Source organism: Eulemur rufifrons, chromosome 15, assembly GCF_041146395.1.
Source record: "Eulemur rufifrons isolate Redbay chromosome 15, OSU_ERuf_1, whole genome shotgun sequence".
In the NCBI taxonomy this organism is placed as follows: domain Eukaryota; kingdom Metazoa; phylum Chordata; class Mammalia; order Primates; family Lemuridae; genus Eulemur; species Eulemur rufifrons.
The window spans coordinates 5669380-5691577 of NC_090997.1; the positions used below are offsets into that span (position 1 = coordinate 5669380).

A 22198-nucleotide genomic window follows, 5' to 3' on the forward strand; every position below is an offset into this window, starting at 1 on the left:
CACTGTGGGGGAATAAAGAAAGGAATACAAAATGCAGTCCTTGAGGAGCTCCAGAAAGGGTGGGTCTTTGGGAACGCAGGGCCTCAGCTGAAGACAACAGCATACCCAGCTCAGGCACGTGCTGTGTTTGTGCGGTGCAACTGTGGCTGGAGCCTCCGGAGGCGAGCCTGCGACGCAGACATGTTCAGGGAGGCAGACCATTTCTGGAACCCAAGGCAATTGGCAAATTCTCTCCCTTCTCCACTTGGACAGGTATGAAAAGAAAAAGCCTAGGGTTGGCAGGTTTCTTTCTTGTATCACTGGGTCACAGAGCCAGGTGGCCCCCGTGGCCTTGCAATCGGGAAAATAGCTTGGAGCCACAGTGCAGGCTTCTTCGTGACTCCTGGGAAGGGTACAGCACGTTCAGCACTGGAAAGCTGCACCCCACTCCCCCAAGGAGCTGCTTGGCAGAATGTGAACCTTTTTGTCCTCAACCCAGGAAAAAAAAAGTACAAAAAGAACAAGTCTAGGAACAAATAAGGGAACAAGTCTTGGATTCTACCCAGAAAAGTTAAAAAAAAGAAAAAAAGGCTGACACATAGGAACAAAATAAGAACACTGAGGTCCTCGGTTGTACATCAGCTGTGCTGTGTCAGTTGTCCCATACTTCAGTAGCAGTGTTGGAGACGAGAGACAAACTTGGTAATGAAAAGCACAACATACAAATAAACCCCATCTACCTACACCATCTACTGATATAAAATGCTGATTCACAGGAAGTGGACAGAGAAAAAAATCTACCATGATTTTAGAGAAGTTGGTATTTTCTCACCTTTTCGAAGCTCTTCAGTGTAACTTCGTATATAAGCTCAGCATTAGGTTCAATGCCAAATTTAGGCTTCCCTGCCTCTCCAAAACCATATCTGAAATGGAGAGTAAAAAATAAAACTTTAAAAGAATTGGAATATTTTCAGGCACTTCCTTCAGTATTTTGAGGCATCATATTAGCATAACATCATCATTTGCAAGCCACATATATCAGAGCCCTGAAGACAAACCAGATGTTGATCAGGAGATACAGTGCCAAATACCACTGCTGTGGTTTTCTTAGAAACCAGGCTAGATTTCGTTTTCTTTTCTCCTTCATATTCACGTGTAATGCAACACCTGTACTCCTTGGGACAGCTTGCTTACCGTGATTTTAAATGCCACTGCCTTTTTCTCTGACTTTATATCTAGTTCTTTTTACAAAATAGCCATTATTTAGCTATGAGGAATTTCTACCTAAGCTTTATCAGCAGGAAGGACAGAGAAGACACAGCCACCGTGATTGTTACAGTGGTGTTCCTTAGAGGTATGTTTTAATAAGCTTTTAACTTTAAAGTGCTGTCACCTTCCAGTCAGATAAACTTGGGAGGGGGGGGCGGGGGAGTAAGACTTCCACAACAGAAAAGAAATAAGGCCGGGCGCGGTGGCTCACGCCTGTAATCCTAGCACTCTGGGAGGCCGAGGCAGGTGGATCGCTCAAGGTCAGGAGTTCGAGACCAGCCTGAGCAAGAGCAAGACCCTGTCTCTACTAAAAATAGAAAGAAATTATATGGACAACTAAAATATATATAGAAAAAATTAGCCGGGCATGGTGGCACATGCCTGTAGTCCCAGCTACTCGGGAGGCTGAGGCAGTAGGATTGCTTAAGCCCAGGAGTTGGAGGTTGCTGTGAGCTAGGCTGACGCCATGGCACTCACTCTAGCCAGGGCAACAAAGCAAGACTCTGTCTCAAAAAAAAAAAAAAAAAAAAAAAGAAAGAAAAAAAAGAAGTTTTTACAGTATTTCTCAGATTTTAAAAAAGCACACTAGCAAATATAAATAATATAACAGATATATAATCAAAAATAGCAGCAGCGCTAGCAAGCTCTAACACTATCATGAGAAATACTCTCACGGCTCTGGACCTACCATATTATAAAACGCTACAACTTTAGCCAAAACTTATTGAATAAAATATCTGGGGATATATAAATTTGTTTTTTGGGGTCACTTAAGATCTCTAACAAATTAAATGTATTCAGGAAGCGTATATTTACTAGAATGGAAGCCCTAGTGGAGCTCTGTCTCCAATTTCTCTCAGCAAAGGGACTAGAGTGGGAATACTCATATCTTGTCGCTTGTACCACTTTCTACACATCCCTTGTCTGAATTTTCCAGGAAAAACAAATGCTTACTCACTCACCTCCGCTGTTACACAAGAAAATGGAAGCTGGAGCCAGAGAGAGCCAGAGACATACAATGAAAGCTGGTAGGAATGAGGTGTGGTGGTTTTAATAGCAGGGCAAAGGGTATCTTCAGCAAAGAAATAAAAAAGGACATAATTACCAGTGGCCGATTTTAGGAAGTGGTGCCTAGTTTTCTACTTTGAGCTCGTAGATCTATATATCTCCTATTTTGCTTCTGCTATCTGGTAAATAAAGACTATTTCTTAACTGCTAGAAACTAGATAGGTACCGAGTCCTTACTAAGCACGTGTTTGAGAGCATGTTATATTTGGAGTCCTGTGCTAATAAGCAGGTACAGATGCAACAGATTATCTAGCACTTGCCTTAGACCAGTGGCTCTCAAGCAGGGTGATTTTAACCCCTCCTCCCCCTAGGGAATGTCTAGAGACATTTCAGGTTGCCACAATTAGGGGGGTCCTACTGGTATCTAGTGGGTAGAGGCCAGGAACACTGCTGAATATCCTACAAAGCACAGGACAGCCCCCCACAACCAAGAATTATCCAGTCCAAAATGTCAACAGTGCTGAGGATGAGAAAACCTGCCTTAGAGGAACTCACAAATAGGGCCGGTGGCTGGGGTGGGGAGTGTGAGGGTTGGGTCAAGGGAGGCACCAAAGTACCCCAACTATTACTGATGGGATTCAAGAAGACCAACAAAGGATATTATTTCTACCATCTCTCCTGGATTAAAATGAAGCAATTCTGTCAGGATGCATGTGGAGCACATCATCCTGGAGAGTTGTCAGCTCACACCAACCGTCCCGAATTCTGTGTCATACAGAAAGCCGTCCGACTTATGCCAGATCAGCCTGGGCAAAGAAGGAACCAGGGCACAAAATTCATCTAAGTGAAATATAAAATACCACACATGGAATTCCAGGACTTAACCAAAGACAAGCTGGGCTACAGTAACAGAATTAATTCAGTCTTAATGTCCTTGAATTAACAGTTGCCTCCAGAGGTTAGAGACACAAATAATGACTATCAATGACCATCGAGGCTTTATGTGCATACAAGCAGCACTTGTACTACAAGTTCTTAGGGCTCCCTTTTTACAGATGAAGCAATTGAGGCTCAGAGAGAGGTGCTTCTTGAGAAGTCACATAAAGAGGCAGTGGCAGAGCCAGGATTTAAATTCATACCCTGTGTGTCCCCAGAAAATTGTTTAGTTTTTTGACCCACACTGCCTCCTAATTAGACACTATCGCTCTTGGCAGCCTGTGTTTTTGTTTGGGGTTGGTGCAGGACGGAAATATAAGGAAAGGAAGCAGAAGAAAAACACGAAAACTATCCACACTTCGAGGGGCCAGCTAGTGCCTCTCCCAGGAAAGCAGCAACTCGGACTAAAACTGGGCATGCCTACGGTCTTTGGAGGACAGGGGATGCTTATTTCCTCTGCCTTCCCTTGGCTGCCTACATGTGCACCACAAGTCCCTTCGGGATAGATTTTGTCCTCTTATTCACATGCTGCAGTTGTTGTCTTTCCTGACATAGGCCAAAGGCACTGATGTGCAGCAGGTTTCTTCAGTCATCAGCTATGACCTTCCTACCAACAGGGAAAACAATATTCACAGAATCGGTCATGGTGGACAGTTTGGCTGTAAGGGTGTGACTATGAATATGGTGACAAAAGAGGACGAGAGGCCTCTTCAAGACATTGAGAGCTTCTACAACACCTCCATTGAGGAGATGCCCCTCAGTGTAGCTGATCTCATCTGAGAGGGGCTGTCCTGCTACCTAGCCCCAGCCAGGGTTCAATCCTGGGGGGGCTAAGGAGCAGCAGGAGCGGGAGGGAAGGGAGCCAAGGGATGGACATCTTGTCATTTTTTTCTTTTTTTTTTTTCCCCTTTGAATAAATGTCACTCTTTGAGGCAAAAGAAGGATCCATGAAAAAAAAAACAAAAAAAAAAAAAACCAAAAAACTATCCACACTTTACCTAAAACAAAAAAGATTAATCAGCCACTGTATTTAAAACAACAATATAAAGAGAAGATACTGTCCCAATGAGAAGAGAGAAAAATGGGTTCTTTGGAAGTATTTTATGAATTTCTTACTATGAAAATATTCTGCCAAGGAATCTATCAGAGTGAAAGACAAGGTGTGCCTTGGAAGTTTGCTGGAAAATGAAATACAGATGACACTAAGAGCATGTATTTCCAACAGTTATATTTACAACAGTCATATTATAGCAACACTCAGATGCAATGTTTTATGGAAGTGGGAATCTAAATAAAACAAATAAATTCATTTCACGCACTAAAGACATACTTGGCACGTAGGAATTTTCTACATACATGTACAGTATTATGCAATGCACATACAGTCTCATGTTGCAGAGGTTGTACTTTACGTAATTCCTAAACATACCAACAGCTTGAGCAGAAAATATCATGTTCCTTTCTAACTCTGCTAAATTATTTCCATAAGACATGAAAAAACTTCTATATCTAGAAATTTATGAAAACTTGCTAGCTACTTTTATGCCTGAAAAAATCTGAAGAATCTACCGTATGTTAAAATGGGATTTTCGGCCAGGCGCGGTGGCTCATGCCTGTAATCCTAGCACTCTGGGAGGCCAAGGCAGGCAGATTGTTTGAGCTCAGGAGTTCCAGACCAGCCTGAGCAAGAGCGAGACCCCGTCTCTACTAAAAATAGAAAGAAATTATATGGACAGCTAAAAAATATATATATGGAAAAAATTACCCGGGCATGGTGGCACATGCCTGTAGTCCCAGCTACTCGGGAGGCTGAGGCAGGAGGATCGCTCGAGCCCAGGAATTTGAGGTTGCTGTGAGCTAGGCTGACGCCATGGCCTCTAGCCCGAGCAACAGAGTAAGACTCTGTCTCACAAAAAAAAAAAAAAAAGGGATTTTCTTTTCTTGTGCTCTGAGGGTAAAATGGAAGAGAAAGACATCACATTAGCAATAATGGTTAATGTCCCAAGGGATTATCTGTGCCACACACTTTGCTAAGTGCTTCACGTGCATTTTTTCATTTAGTCCTTCACAACTTGACGAGGTAGATACTGTTATTCCCATTTACAGAAGGGGAAACCAAGGCTTAGAAGAGTTAAGTGACTTGCCCAAGTGCACACTGCTGGTGAAAGCAGAGCAGAGTTTAGCACTAATGATATAACAGTTTAAACCTGCAAGGAACTATCAGTGTTAAAAAATATAAGGAAAATTTCGGTTTCTCTTTGCCATTAAACTTGAGACATTTGCCTCCATAATTGCCTTCAGCTAGGTTAAAATGTAATGAACTGAATCATAAAATACTATTTGCTCACAATACATAAAGAACTTATCCTTAAGGAGCTTAAATCTGAAAACATACATTAGACATAACCCTTCCCCCATGAGTTTAGAAGTACCGTAATTTTGGAATGCTGATTACAAGTAATTACAGATTATGTGGATATGGAAGAGATAGCCGTCTCCATGCTCTACTTGATTAAAAAAAGTTCCTTCTAGAAACAGAGAATTAGCTTCACCTGAGAATGAACTGCAACTATAGAGCAAATGTAAAGAAACACACGGAAGTGGGACTATGATAGTGGAAAAGGAATAGGGTAGAGAAAAAGCAGATGTAAGAAAGGTGCTTCAGTGAAGGCTTTAAAGAGCTCAATGTAGAGCATTTTGGAAGGATTTTCAAGTGGCAATGGCATGGCTAACACATCACCTCAAAAATATTATGGATCAGGTGTCAGGGCACAGGTAAATCTGCCATTGGATTACTACAGAAGCTACACAAGGAAAAAGACTATAGGCCCCAATACTTCCTATAGGCAAATGCAGGTCATCGAGATTCTTAATAACTCAAAATTCTACCATCTGAAATCCATAGAGCCAGAGGGAAGGATACACTAGATAAGCAGATTTACTTTCATGCAAACAGAATCAGAATACCCTGGTTTCTCTCTGGGGTCCATTTCTCAAGATAGAAGGGTTAGATAAATGGTATAATTTTAGATCTGACAATAACACCAGACATGTTTTCACAAGAGAGAGACTGTCAGTGTCTGATAGTTCTAAGCTTGGAAGTGCTAATGGATATTCTTATAATGGGAAAAACTTAGGCAAAAAATGAGTCATCTCTGTTGTCTTCAGATCCAGGAAGAACATCCTTTTTCTTAGGGACTCTATAAGAACAGGTGGCACAAATTCAAGTGGTAGTAAATTATCCAAATGCTTCTTTGAGTCCCACCCTCCCATGTTTTACTGTTTCCTGCCTCATTTAAAGAAAAGGGAAGGAAGGGTCAATAGCTGCCTGTCTTGGCAATATGGCAGACAAAACAAATAATCCCAAAAAGCAAAACTGGCCTATCCTTGACACACATCCATCAAGCAAAAATGCTCACAAACCTCCAGATTTACTTGATGATGAATTATAGCCTGATTTAATTAATCGTTTCCACTGTCGTATTAACTTCACTGAAAATGCCAAAACGTTGAATGATAAATGAGCATATCCCTGTTCCTTAGGAAGCTTCACTGTGCTCTGAACTGGTTATGCTGCTTACCGTGGTCCAAGATATAAAATACATTGTTCTTCCCGCTGCATTTTCTCCAGGGCTTTGTCAATTCCAATTGGAATGTCGTGGTCTTCTCCTTCGCCAACAGTGAATGCCACGTTTCTGCAATCAAACATCCTTTCACCACAGCGGCCTTCCAGGTGGACTGAGGGTGAGGAGATGGGACAGTCAGCAAAGGTGCTCCTTAGGACTCGCTAATTTAGCGAAGTGATAAATGAGTGGCCAAGAATGTAGCAAATGCTACTTCCCCTTTCTCCTTTCATCAAGAGACACACGTGGAATGTGGTGCTGAAGCTTAGTCCCCCCAGCCTGAAAGTTTAAGAGCAACTATATTTTCTTTCTGATTTAAGCTAAACTTATGAGCACTGATAACTGTCTGTATCAGGAAGAAAGCCTAGGCGGTAACAGAACTACTGGAAATACAGGTTTAATTTAAGCCTGCTACAAGACAGAGGTTTCCTCACCTATAACAAACACAAGGTCAAGAAATACTTGATTATTTACTAATAATTATTAAAATGCCACAAATTTAATATTAAGCATATAATGGCTTATAACTGCATCTTGGCTTCAGATGCTTAGGCAAGCAAAGACAACCGTGGCTATTTCCCTAATGACATACCCACAAAGGTTAACTGAATACAAAAGCTCTTTAAGAGTCCTAATCTCATTCACAAATATATTTGAATAAGAACGGAAAATCCAAAGGCAACATCAATAACTAATTTAGCTGTATTCCTTGGTATTAATAGAAATAATAAATGTAAAGTGTGAAAGGATCAATAGTCCACTATAACTTCACAAATCAAATTCTGCATACAGATATGCTTTCTTTCTTGATCAGTTACTCTTTTTTCTAGGAAAAGCAATTATCCGAAACTTTACAACTACTTTTAATATTAAGGATATTTATCCCTTTCCGCTTAGGTCTTTGACCCAATAAGAAAGATGGATAGGTCGGCCTGGTGCAGTGGCTCACACCTGTAATCCTAGCACTCTGGGAGGCCAAGGTAGGAGGATCACTTGAGCTCAGGAGTTCAAGACCAGCCTGAGCAAGAGAGAGACTCCGCCTCTACTAAAAATAGAAAAATTAGCCAGGCATGGTGGCACGCTCCTGTAGTCCCAGCTACTCGGGAGGCTGAGGCAAGAGGATTGCTTGAGCCCAGGAGTTTGAGGTTGCTGTGAACTAGGCTGATGCCACAGCACTCTACCCAGGGCAAGAGTGAGACTCTGTCTCAAAAAAAAAAAAAGAAAAAGAAAGAAGGAAAGAAAGAAAGATGGCTTGTATGATAGCATAACAGTCACCAAGCAATATAATAATTTGTCTTTCATAAGAAAATTCTTTATTTCTATTTCTGTTATATAATGGCCTATATTCAAATCTATTTCATAAAATACTTCTTTTCTTAGACTGGTTGCTTTAGAGAGGCTAAATATCACTTGTTCTGTTATACTTATTCCACATTCAGTAAGACAATTATTATTTTCCAAATAAAAGTTTGATTTCAACTTACTCTACTTTGAACCACATGATCTCTGAAGGTCCTTGGAAGCTCTAAAACTCTGTGATTCTACGACCCGGTAATATAACTCTCAGTATAGCCAAGAAACCAGCTTCAAAGCTAATTCCTGTAGTTAATCATTTGATCGGATCACCTCTAGCCTGGGCCTGAGAAATGAGAGAAACTGAAGAGTGAAGAGCAGTGGCGTAGACACGAGGGCCAAAATGTCACCTGGATATTTATGCTCTGCAGCTCTCTTCTCTTTTCTAACTCACTAGGATTAATACCACCCTGATTTGTTCCCATCACAGACACAGAATGAAGTTTGGGAAGCTTGGGTCAAACTAGAGAGGGCCTTGACCCCCAAGTCAGCTCCTCCAAACAAGAGCTAGAGCCGGACTGGGTGGAGCTGGCATAGGCATTTTGTTTTATGCCTCACAATCATAAATGCAGATGAGTCTCTGTTATACCCACTTTTGGAACACTCTAGATAAAATAAAAATTAACTTGTGGCATATTAAAAGTTCATGTGAATTAGAAAATATTTTTAAGATAAATTCAACTTTATTATTTTCAAATATAGTCATGCATCACTTAAGGATGGGTATAGGTTCTGAGAAATGCATCATTAGGCGATTTCATCATTGTGCGAATACCATAAGAGTGTACTTATACAAACTTAGATGGTACAGCCTATTGTTCCTGGGCTACAAACCTGTACAGCAGGTTACTGTACTGAATACTGCAGGCAACTGTAACACAATGGTAAGCATTTGTGTATCTAAACATATCTAAACATAGAAATAGTATAGTAAAAATATGGTATTATAATCTTATGGGACCACTGTCATATATGTGGTTTATCACTGACCAAAACGTTCTGTGGCGCATGACTGTACATGCATCCTAGAGGGGTTCTTCAGGGAGTCCAAGGTTTAAGATATTTTTACTAGAGTAAAAATGTTTCTCAAGGTGTTAAGAGTTCTTAAAAGTTTGCATTTCCAAATATTTTTAAATCTGCCCAAGAAATTTAGGCTAATGGATGACACTTGTCATAAAGAAAGACTTGCTGAGCAAAGTGAGCTTTAGTTCATATATTGTGAAATGTCTTAAGTATTGAGATGTATTATCCTAATAACTCACAACTTAGTTAACACGTCTTTTTGTCTGAGGTTTATTGTTAGAAGTATCATCTTCCTCCCTAAAGGAAAGTACATTTGGTGGGGGAGGAAATTATCAGTACATTTCTTGCGGCTTTTGGTTGATCAAGTTTGAATGTGTTTTCAAAACAGGAAATCCAGAGACTCTGCAAAGGATTCCTGCCTGTGTGTCAGTTTCCTAGGCTGGCTTTCAGCTTGATATAGGTACTTGATATTAAAATTACATAAATAATTTCAGAAGTTTTCTTTAGATGTGATAATCCATCATTAGGAAAAAAAAAGTTGGCTACTAATAAACATGTTGGGAAAGATAAATGAAGAAAGCAAGCAAAAAAAAAAAAAAGGTCAAAACTATAACAAAGGCATAATTAAGAAAGCAAAACATTAATTGCAGCTAGTCTCAGAGAGACAATAAATGATTGAACCAATGTTTGTGGCCATCTAATAGGAAGGTAAAATTCTCCATGGCTCTTATAAATACTTTTTAGTTTATATATGGACTCCTCTGTTTTTCTGGAAAATCTAACTCTTCACAATTGGACCTGAACAAGCACTACCTCCAGTACCATAAAATCTCAAATTGATAAGCATATACACACATATACCTCAGTTTATATGTGTATTAAAAAAAAAAACACCACCTTGTAATACAGACAATATCTGGAATGTCAGAGCAAGGGGAGGTTTCCCAGCCTCATGGTGTATACAGCCCATTGATTCTCTACATCTACAAGTAGTAAAGGCTATTGCTGGGTTAACTGGTTTCTAAACTTGGGACACTGGTGCGACAAGTTCTACAAGACTGCTGACAAGAACTCACACCACTTGGAGCCACAGAAAGACTGCCCACTGCCACAGCAGGGCCCCCTCCGGGTGACAGAACGCAGACGTGCCTCGCTTCCACAGAGCCAGTTTTTCCTTTATATTAATCATCTTAACAATTGCTACAAAACAAAACCATGGCAGCTCTGGCTGTGGAAGACCTATGGTTACTTTTGACCTGGCATCTCTTAGTGCAAATACTCACTTAATAAATATTTAATAATAACCATCATGACTCACTGGGAGCTCAGCCTCTAGGGCTCAGGAGGTCTGTTGCTAATCCCAACCAGCATGATTTATGGGAAGTAAATCATCTATGACGTGCCCAAAGAGAATAAAAGTACATACAGGATGCTTCTACTTAGGGCTTTTCTGGTAGAGAAAGAAATAAACAAGTTAAAAAGAGACAATATTTTTTCTTGTCTTAAAGTCTATGTAACTTAAAGGGGGGAAGGTCCTCCAAATTCCCCCCAAAGTCAAACCAAACCAAATTACCCAAGCTTAGCTGCGCAATCCGAGTGTAACCACATCAAGTGAGCTGCAAAACATCACTTAAACTGGAGCTCTGACTTATTGTTCTCTTACTGCCCTAGAGCAATTTTGTTTTGAAGAGCACAGAACACCCTGTTCTGAATGTGGCTGGCACATGAACTCAATGTGCTGACAGCAATTTGTACTCCGATTAAAATAGGGGGAAAAAGGAAAGAGAATGCACAGCAGTAACAAAAACTGGAATGCAAGAACCTCAAAACTGTAAAATCTGTATTTTAGGAAGCAAAACTGAGAAAGAGCCTCCATAACTTAAAAAAAAAAGTGCTGTAAATGCTCCAGCCTAAAGACGTTAGCTCTGGTAAGTGTCTGTTTTTCCCTTTTCTAATTATAGTAGTTGGTGTCTGATAGCTTTGCTCTCATTCTCAAAACAATTACTGGGTCATGGGGATCTGAATGGGAGTGTTGTAATGGCATTACTACTAGACAAGACTGGTCATTTGGCCAGAGAAAACCAGGTTGTGACAGGTTATTCCCACTAGGCAAGGGTTTTCTCTGCTGCCTAATTCATGCCAAATGAGTTTCTCTCTGCCTGTGTCTCCTCTCTAATAGAGCAGTGCATCCAAGAGAGAGGAGGATCTTAGTAACCCCCTGAAAAGGCAAGCAGAGATGGATTTCTAAAAGCAGGAGAGGCATATTAATCACTGATTACAAGAGAAACAGTTCCCATCAGGCATGGTGGTCACACTTCCTCCAAACTGCCTATCTTCCTCCTCTGCACCATTTTGTACTATTTACAATGAACAAACACCACTCATTCTCAGATTGCTTATGGAACGGAGGGACAGATGCTAACTGAGAGCAGGTATAGAATAGAATAACATTTACGCAAATGATTTCTATTCCCTAGTCCAAACAAGAAGCATATACCCAGCAATAAATTCCCCACCCAGGATGGGCATGGTAGTCCCCCAGCTACTCAAGAGGCTGAGACAGGAGGATGCCCTGATCCCAGGAGTTAGAGTCTAGCCTGAGCAACATAGTAAGACCTCAACTCTACAAATAAAATTTAAAAAAATTCTCCACTAATAACAAACCCTTACCAGTCTTTCCTTCACACCAAGAAAGCACTTGAGTTAGACCTGGATGCCAGTCCCATTCTACCACTTAACAATGTGGCTTTGGGCAAGGTAATTTAAATTATCTGAAGCTCAGTTTCTTCATCTATAGAATAGGGACACTACTACTAGCTAACTCACAACTGCTGAGAGGATTAAATTAGGTACTGAAGTAGAGCTTTTATCCCAGCCCCTGACATTCATTCGTTCATATGCTGGGTTGTCTACCATGTGAAAACACTGTGTTAAGTGTGGAGTTCACAGAGATGAACTCGAGGAATGTTAGCTATGACTATCTTCCTGTAATTAGTGGGAAACTATACCAGATTAAACATGTTTTAGAATTCTGTATAATAAAACATTAATGGCTCCACACAGAAAGCTGTCAAAGTATGAACTGAATTCCTAGCAGGCAAAGGCAACGTCTTCCACTTCTTTTGTGCCTCACAGTGCCCAGCACACAGTTCAGGGCCAGAAAGTAAATACTTGTTTAATGACTAATCTGAAAACAGGGCATTAAGAACAGGGTGGTAATTTTCAATAATTTATGGGAATTTTCCTTTTTGAATCTATTAGTACTCCTATTAAATTCCAGGAGGCTTTTCAAATTCTATACTGATATGAAGCTTTTGTTTTTTAATATTATTCTAAAATAAATGATCAATTGGCTGGATTTTTTTTGTAACCAAAAAAGACTATTTTCTACTATGATTTTATTCCACCTGAAGACTTGGAGATACCTTTTTAAAAGACAGTAACTATATAAACCCCCCATTTTTTTTTTTTTTTTTTTTTTTTTTTTGTGAGACAAGGGTCTTACTCTGTCACAGGGGCTAGAGTGCAGTGATGTCATCATAGCTCACTGCAGCCTCAAACTCCTGGGCTCAAGAGATCCTCCTATCTCAGCCTCCCAAGTAGCTAGGACTACAGGTATCCAATATGGGAATTACAACACCACAGCTGGCTAAGTTTTCTATTTTTTACAGAGACAGGGGTCTCATCCTTGCTCAGGCTGGTCTCGAACTCCTAGCCTTAAGTGATCCTCCCACCTGAGATTCCCAAAGTACTAGGATTACAGGCATGAACCATCTAAATCCAAAATATGTGAAAGAATCCTGGTCCCCTAAACCCAAAATATGTGAAATAATAAACATGGACCATTTTAGACCAAGTGTCATACTACATTATTTTGTGAAAACACATAATAAAATGGGTTTCAAGCATTTGTGCTCTCTCCCTGGACTTATTTGCCTGGATATTCATAAATACTTCAAAAGAATGTGAAAAACAAACAAAATTTTAAAAACCTCACAGCTTGATCAGATTTTAACATGGGCATACACAGAATCTTTCCTCGATCTTCAATTTTTGGTGTCTTTTTGTTTTCGGCGTTTGATTTATAAAGAACATATAGCTAGATTTTGTTGTTCTCACTTTATGAAAGCTTTTGCCTTTAATAGGTGACATTATACCATCCATATTTTTTGTAATCATTGATATGAGTAGCTTTATTCTTGTTTTAGGTTTGCTACACAGTGTTTTCTTATTTTTTTCTTTATAATTTTTGCTGAATTGATGAGGTTATCCTTGTTCTTCTTTTTCCTCACTCCACATAATGCGGTTTGGAAGTTCTACATGCTATTCTTAGTACTTTCCATTAAATTGTGAACAAATCACTTAAAGGTATATTTTTATCAATGTTAAGAATTAATGAACATAATCTCCCCTGGAGTAAGAGAATAATTTTAAGTAATTTTGCCTCCCCTCTTCATTTCCTTACTACTCTCACCAAATTTTGTTAAAATGACGAAGTACCTAGGTTCAGACTCTTATATTATTAATATTACTTTTAACATTACAGCTCTCTACTTCAGGGATCTTTTAGAATAAATGTATCCAATATGGGAATTACTTTTTTTGCTCACTACTGTTTCTTATGCCTTGAGTTGTTACTTCTTGGCTTTTTTATGTTTTAGTATATCCTACAGTATTTTTTTTAAAACGGGTATGAGTCTGCATAGTACAAAAAGTTAATGTTGTTCCCATACTTAAAAGGATAGTTTGACTGAGTACAGAATTCTGGGTTCCAAATACTTATAGCTATAGACAATGCTCAAAAGCATTGTCTTTAGTATTTAGTGTCATGGAGATTCTCATTCCTTTGCACCCATCTTGTTCCTCCCTGGAAGAGTTCAGAAACTTCTTTTAAGCTATGCAATAGTGAAATTTTACCAGGAGGGATCTAGGTGGAAAAAACAAAACAAAACAAAACACTCCTTATTCCTACTTGCCACTATTAATTGGACCTTTCAATCTCAAGACTCTTCTATCTTCTCTAAGAAATTTTATATTAGGTGTCTGACTAGATGCCTATTGTCTCCCCTAGATTTATCATAGATGTCTTCTAAAATTTCTTTTCCACCTTCCATCTTTTGTCCGTCTCTATGTTCTGAGATTATCCTTGATTATCTTTCAGAGCATCAATTCAGATTTCAAGGACTGTCCATTTTGTTCTTCAGTCTTTCCTGAGTTTCAATTTTGATAATCATATTCCTAATTTCCAGACACTTTCTTGTTTTCCCTTTCCTTTTTCAGAGAAGTTGGGTTTTTGACTTATGAATTTAATATCCTGTTAACCATCTCTGAAGATAGTTATTAATAATTAATATTTTTAAAGTTCTCTTCTATTTCTTCTGTTAGTCCATTTTAGTGCCTCTTTTCTCATGGCATTTGCTGATGATTCTTTGTTGTCTGGCCATATTATAAAGGAAGGTTCCAGAATGATCGAACAATTATAGTTACCTGGCACCATTTCCTAAGCAGTTGGACATGCTTCCACGGCAGGCCTCCTTGCAAAAGGGAGGGCCGATTGTGGGGATCTGTGGGTGAATATTCCACAAATGTTTATTGAGCACGGGCTTGCTACGAGCTGAGCACGATGTACACAGGAAGGCTGGGACACCCTTCCCCACTGCTGACATATGAAAAAGTTTTACTTCAGGAGGAGCACACTTTAGCATTACTGACTGTTGTGAAAAGCTGCCTTTTCACTTTTTTCCCTTTAAATCTGTTTTAGAAGTTTAAAGATACTTTACATTCTCACTTTCTAGTTCCAGTCCTAACAGCTGGAGTCTTCTGAGGCAGATCCCTATTTTATTTTAGAAATTGGCCGTACTTGTTTTAGCTTGGGAGCAAAAGTCACAATTAGACCCTAGAGTAGTAGTTTTCAGTCCTTGGCTGCAAACTAGAATCATCTCAGGAGTTTTAAAAAATACTTGTGCCTGGAGTTTCATCTTTTGAGATCTGAGATGCTTATTTAACTTATTTAACTGGCCTGGGCATCAGGACTTGTTAAAGCTCCCCAGGAAATTCTAAATTCAGCCAAAGTTGACAACTACTGCGTTAGAGGTTTACTGGCCCAGCTGTTCCATATTGTTTTATAACAACCCAGATGACTGCTGCACAGTCTGCTTTGGCTCCCTTGCACCAGCTGACTGAGCTTGGAGTTCTGCCTGAGCTTGTTGAGAAGAACGGTATGTACCTCTGCAGAGGTCTTTACACCTGTTTTGGGTTGGCTTGGTGAGTCTAGTTTCCATCAGTCCAATTTCATTTACTTTACATATTCCAGAAATTCTTCATAATTTCTGATCCACTTGTTGGATTCTTCCATTTTCTAGCACTACTACTGATTTCTTCCTCTCTTTTGAAAATCCACCCCCATCCCTGCAGCATTTCAGTGGGATTTGGACAGGGAAAGGAGGTGAGGAGGAAGGGAGGTATTCTAACAGATCACACTGCTGAAATTTTCACACTTAAAAATATTGCCAACTGTCTGCATTCTTTGCATTCAAATGTGGCTGAGAGCACTGAGAAGCAAGAGGACCACATATAGCCAGCATTTTGATGGGCCTTTTCCAACCACTACAGTTGACAAATCAGAAGATGTGAGAGTCTGGGAGTAGGGGGAAGAGGAAATGGTAGCTATTTAGAGACTTATGTCAGTAAGATTGGATTTTCTAAGAAAGCAAAGCTTAAAAGTAGCCATGTAGCCACGACTGGCAATTAAACTTAAGTATGATGACTAAAGCATCAGTCAATCATAATCATGTCACTTACAGTACCTTAGAACACAGTGACTTTTTTTAATGGAAAGGACAATACTGAACAAAAATTTCAAGATGGTTATATTAATTGACACAGAAAAAGTACACTGCAACAGAGTCTAAAAATTGATTTGCAAGCATTCGGAGCCTCACATAAAGAGTAAAAATCCAAATTTCTTTGAGAAAGAATAAATCCTGTCAAACTAACATAAGTTCCCTCCTCCACAAAGAGAAAAACAAATTATGAAAAGGTAGGAAAAGATCACAATTCAGTAAAAGTCTTTTTGATTCAGTCCATATTACTCTTCAAAAAAACAAAAACTAGAGAAATATGCTTTAGATAAGAATACTATTAAGAAGCTACATAATTAATTTGAAGACTGTTATTAGAAACAAATTAGGTCAACTGTGGTGGAGCCAAGAGAATTTGCTGATGGCTTAGATGTACGAGATAAGAGAATGGGAAGAGTCAGGGATTTATTTCCTTAGATAAGTTAAAAGGAAGCAAAACAAATCATATAAATACAATATAGAGGGTAGAAAAAAGAAACTAAGTGCCTACCATGTGCTAGGCACCTTTCTTCATAACTGTCATAACAACCTGTGGGGGTAAAAAGATTATTATTCCTATTTTACAGATAAGAAAGCTGGATGCTCAAGGTGGTTAAGTAACTTGTCTAAAGTCATAAAAATATAAGGAAGCAATTCCAAGATTCAAAATTCAAGTCTATCACTTCTAAAGCCTATCATTCCCCTCCCCCACACTACTTCATTGTATCTTTACACAGATATGACAGAGATTTAGTAACTCTTAGGTAGCTATAACGACATACTGTAATGGGTGATCAGAGTCTATTATGCTGTTTCACTCTAGAGCTTGCTTTAGTTCCAGGTTTTATACTTGATTTTTAAAAATTGTTTTCTAATTTATTTTTTACTTATTCATTTATTTTTTTATTTCAGCATATTACGGGGGTGCAAATGTTTAGGTTACATATATTGCCTTTGCCCCACCCGAGTCAGGACGGTGCACACTGCACCCATTAGGTGTGAATATACCCCTTCCCTCCTCCACCCTCCCATCTGCCCGACACCCGATGAATGTTACTACTATATACTTGATTTTGAATCTAAGTGTATGGGTGATGCTACCAAGAAAAGGCAAGCCAGTAATGACTGAGAAGATTTTAAAAAGAACAAGGTGATCTTGGTTTTGGATAGGGATCACCTTTAAGGCAATCTCTATCCTCCTCCCCTACATAGCTAACTTGTTTAAAAGACAGAAAGCAGGACATCTTAACCTTGATAAATGAAGATACAATATAATAAATTTCTATAAAATTGACTTGTTCCAGAAAACCAAAAAGGGCTTTTGGGAGAAAAAGTAAAAATAAACCATTTACTCTAAAATTTCCCAGGAAAGTACATTCTAACAAGATGAGAGACAAAAGATTAGTCATTGCCCTTTCTCAATAGAGAGAGAAAAAATAAAATTACATAAAGGATTATTCAAATATATTTTAAAAATTCCATCCACTGCATGCTAGCCTTCAGGAAAAAAAGAGAAGGGGATATAAGAAAAAATTTTTTAAAAATCATGTATCTGCTCATTTCTGCAAAAGGAAACATAATAACAAAATATAGGAAGAAAAAACAGAAGCTAATGATGTTAAGTAATGATACTGGAGCAGATTGGAAACAGTGGGGAAATGGGAACAGGTTAGTAGGGCTGATGGGGAATAACATTTCTGAGAATGGCTTTTTTGTACAGTTTAGAATCATGGTAATGTTTCACATACTCCAAGAAAAAAAAAAAAACCAAATTAATTAAAATCAATCAGAGTGTGAGGGGAACCCCAAATGGAATACAAACAGTAACAAACGAACCCAATGGTACTACAGTTGAACAACACAGTTACACTGACGGTGAGGAAGAAATCACCTAGTTGCAAAAGTGCTTTGAATGTATGCTGTAAGGCTGATGACAAAAGAAATGACACACAAATATTTCCTACTTAGAAGTTTGTTTTCTACAGGGGTATGGGTTGGCAAGTCGAAAACCACTTTCGTATATACTAGGATTGAACAAATAAGTAATATATTGTGGATAATGAGAGCCAGGTTTTTCACTGTTGATGAAAGTTGTTTCAAGTGAGCAAAGGGAGAAGAAAAAAACCTATGGTATTGGACTGAAATTGGAACTGTCAGTATGTATTCATGGTTTTTTTTTTTTTTTTCTGAGACAGAGTCTTACTCTGTTGCCCGGGCTAGAGTGCCATGGCGTCAGCCTAGCTCACAGCAACCTCAAACTCCCGGGCTCAAGCAATCCTACTGTCTCAGCCTCCTAAGTAGCTGGGACTACAGGCATGCGCCACCATGCCCGGCTAATTTTTTCTATATATATTTTTAGTTGTCCAGATAATTTCTTTCCATTTTTAGTAGAGACGGGGTATTGCTCTTGTTCAGGCTGGTCTCGAACTCCTGACCTCGAGCGATCCTCCTGCCTCGGCCTCCCAGAGTGCTAGGATTACAGGCGTGAGCCACTGCACCCGGCCCATGGTTCTTAATATATATATAATACACAGCCTGATATATTAATAGAAATACATATACATGTATGTGTATGTATGTTGAGGTACATATATTTCCTAGCTCTATCTGCTGAGAGGTTCCAGCAGCAACATCCATTCCGTAGCAGGAGAACACCTAGCACCCAGATCGTAGTTTCTAAATATCATTCTCCAATAAAAGGAATCAGAGCTCCTTGGAGGAATGGTTGATTCCAGGCCTAGGCAGGGAAATTTTAAGATGAGCCACGAGCATCTTGCGGTACCAGAAAGTAAGAAAGTGCTAAAAAACAAACAATGGAGGTATGTTGAAAGGACATAAGAGCCAACTTAAAGGAGCTTTCAATGGTCAAATCTGGGACAATTTGAGCAATAACATAAAAATAGTAATGAATAACTTATAAAAGAAATATCTATAAGTCCAGGTCTGTACTGAGATAAATTAACTGAATTAATATCTAGAGGAGAAGGGGCAACTCTTCCTTACAATGGAATTCGAATTAACAAATGTAGAAGGAACAATGGAAATAGAAAAATTACCATTAGTCAAATACCATGGTAATAGCTGTTGTACACAAAAATCATGAAAGGATGCCAAGATGAGTGTGTGAAAGTGTGATGTAAAAGGAGTGTTTTTCTCCTAATGAGATACTTTGTAATTACAAAGGGGAAATAGTAACTTTGCAGGAGAGAAACATGGCTGACCCCACCATAACCCACTGATCTAGTTAACATAATCAATATGAGACATCAATATCAATGTATCTCTTGATAATGATGACTTGAGAAGGGCACATCATCACTTTGGTAGTATTTTCCCCAAATCGCATAACCTCAATCTAATCATTTAAAACATCAGGAAGACCCAAACTGAGGGATATTCTACAAAACAGCCAGTTGCCCTCAAAAGTACGAGTCATAAAAAACAAAGAAACATTGAAGAACTGTCAAAGACTGGAGGGGATAACTAAATACAATGCTGGATCCTGAATTTGATCCTGGACCAGAAAAGGACATTAGTGTGGTAACTGGTGAAATTCAAATTAGATCTGTAGAGTAGTTAATAGTATCACATCAATGTTAATTTCTTGATTTTGATAAATGTACCACGGTTAGGTAAGATGTTAACATTAGGGGAAGCTGGGCAAAGCATATAAAGGAACTCTCTATACTAGTTTTGCAACTTTTCTGTAAGTCTAAAATTATTTCAAGGCCAGGCGCGGTGGCTCACGCCTGTAATCCTAGCACTTTGGGAGGCAGAAGCGGGAGGATTGCTCGAGGTCAGGAGTTCGAGACCAGCCTGTCTCTATAAAAAAGAAAAAAACTTTAAATTAAAAAAAAAAAGAAAGAAAGAAAAAGAGAAAAAAAAGAAAATAATTTCAAAACAAGTTAAAAAAAATGACTCCCACCAAAAATATTACTAAAAGCAAGATTTGATTTAATTTAGCCTGCTCCAAAGTCTAAATTTAGTCTAATTTAGCCTGCTCCAAAACTACAGTGGTGGTTTTGTGGTATTGTCTATAATTGGAAAAAATTTTTCTCAATTTAGTTGGCAAAAACCTCCAGTTTTAAAATACAAATTGTTGAATCTAGGGAGTTCCTGTATCATAAGAATAAACTTTTGTATATATGCTTGAAAATTTTCATAATAAAAATTTAAAATACATGTTATAGACAAACTTTCTAAGTGCTTGTTAATATAGTGAAGACAACTTTCTATCGTTCCTATAACTTTCATAGACATTTCAAATCCTATCATGGATTTTTTAGGGCAAGTAGAACCTCAGAAATCAAGAAGTCCAACCCTCCTTCATGGCACAGGAAGGAAGCTAAAGCCCAGAGGTGAGGTCTAGTTAGAGCCAGTTAAGGCCAGAGCTGAGTCTGGGACCCAACACAGTAGTAATATTTATAACTGCTTACAAAAACAAGAACAAAATTTGAACTAATTTGCCATACTTGTATAAATGAAATATGGATAGAAAATAGTATGTATGTTAAGAATCTCAACTATTCTAGTTTACTGATTTTTTAAATGTTAACTTTTTTTTTTTTTTTGAGACAACATCTTGCTCTGTCTCCCAGGCTAGAGTGCAGTGGTGTCATCTTAGCTCACTGCAACCTCCAACTCTTCAGACCAGTGATGCTCTTGCCTCAGCCTCCTGAGTACCTGGGACTACAGGTGTGAGGCACCGCGCCCAGCCAATTTTTGTTATTTTTCGTAGAAACAGGGTCTTGCTTTTGCTCACGCTGGCCTCAAACTTCTGGCCTCAAGCTATCCTCGTACCTCAGCCACCCAGAGTGGTAGGGTTCCGGGCATAAGCCACCTCGCCTACTACTGTTTTAAATGAACTCTTTATTTTGCTCCTTTTTCTTTTCTTTCTTTTTTGTTTAGAGACAGGGTCTCACTCCGTTGCCCAGGCTGAAGTGCGCAATGGCATGATCATAGCTCACTGTAACCTTGAACTCCTGGACTTCAGTGATCCCCCTGCTTCAGCCTCCTAAGTAGTGGGGAATACAGGCGCATACTATTGCGCCTGGCCGGGATTACCTTTTATTTATTTATTAGTTTGTAGAGGCTGGTAGGGTGCCTGGTATGTATGTGTTCAATTAGTATTTACTAAATGAAGTCATTATTAAATAAACGTTGAGTCTAAAACTATTCTTAAGATGTATTCAATATATTTATTTCTATAAATAGATTTTAAAAATCTCCATTTCATCCACATAAATGGAACCCAACTTTTAAGGACTAGTTCCCTCTCACAGCAATACTTACTTTCCACTGTTGCTCCTTCATTTGGGTTTGAGTATCCTTCTCCTTTCCGTTTTATTCTCCGGATAATGCCTCCATCTTCAAATAAATCCTCTCCTTTGAAATCAAGGAGCTCGATCTACAAAGCAAAAAGAAATTTGGCTGACAAAAGGCCAAATAAAGCCAATTTAACGTATGTAAAAGCAAGGACAACCAATTCTTCCATTTTACAAAATAAAACTCTGTTTTTTAAAAAAGTATTTACCTATGCATCTCAGTTATTGGAAAAGTAGGGAAAAAAGAACACTACACTTTTCAATATTTAGAAAAAATTTCATTTAATGATAATGCAAAGACAAGAAATACTAGGAAAACTGCCTTGTGGGCAAAAAGCCAGAGCTACAAGAGGCTGGTCTTGCAGAGTCTAAACTATTTCGTCTGACTCTGAGACCACCCTTTTCCCACTCCAGACTTACGGAGTTCCCTTCTTAAAATATAGGAATAAATCCTGTGAATCTGGCCTACAACTGACTAAAGGTATATTTTACCTAGTTACGGTGGTTCTTAAAAATCAGGTTTTGCCAATTGTGTCATTCAACACAGGATGAACAACACATTATTGCCACCGACTGCTTCTTTTGAAGAAGTGAGATCTGTGACATTTAAACACATTTATAATAGGAAAATACCTTGGAGCTTGGAATAGGCATAGTTTAACATTTATCTCTAACATTTCCATCCTATTTTCAGGTCAGTTTTAAGTACGTCACACTTACAACACCACTAACCAGAACCTTTATTTGCAAGTCTAGTGTCTTTTGTTTATTTGGATACGATCTTTTTGAGCTAGAGACACATTTCTAAGAAAGCACTGGTACATACCCCTTGGGTTTATGGGAA

General features: G+C 38.8%; 1 protein-coding gene and 1 non-coding gene across 4 annotated transcripts in view; one reads left to right on the forward strand and one right to left on the reverse strand.

Moving 5' to 3' along the window:
* The window catches only part of FKBP5 (FKBP prolyl isomerase 5), a 128336-nt gene that overhangs the window by 14222 nt on the left and 91916 nt on the right, over positions 1-22198 (reverse strand). For all 3 annotated transcript variants that reach the window (XM_069488559.1, XM_069488558.1, XM_069488560.1), the window contains 3 exons: positions 21323-21437; positions 6774-6930; positions 812-902 (listed from right to left, as the gene is read on the reverse strand). In XM_069488559.1, coding sequence (XP_069344660.1) covers positions 812-902; positions 6774-6930; positions 21323-21437 — 363 coding nt within the window. The remainder of the gene's footprint in view (positions 1-811; positions 903-6773; positions 6931-21322; positions 21438-22198) is intronic.
* LOC138396185 (small nucleolar RNA SNORA67) lies at positions 3543-3674 on the forward strand. Its single transcript, XR_011235650.1, has one exon. It is a non-coding gene; the product is annotated as a small nucleolar RNA SNORA67 (small nucleolar RNA).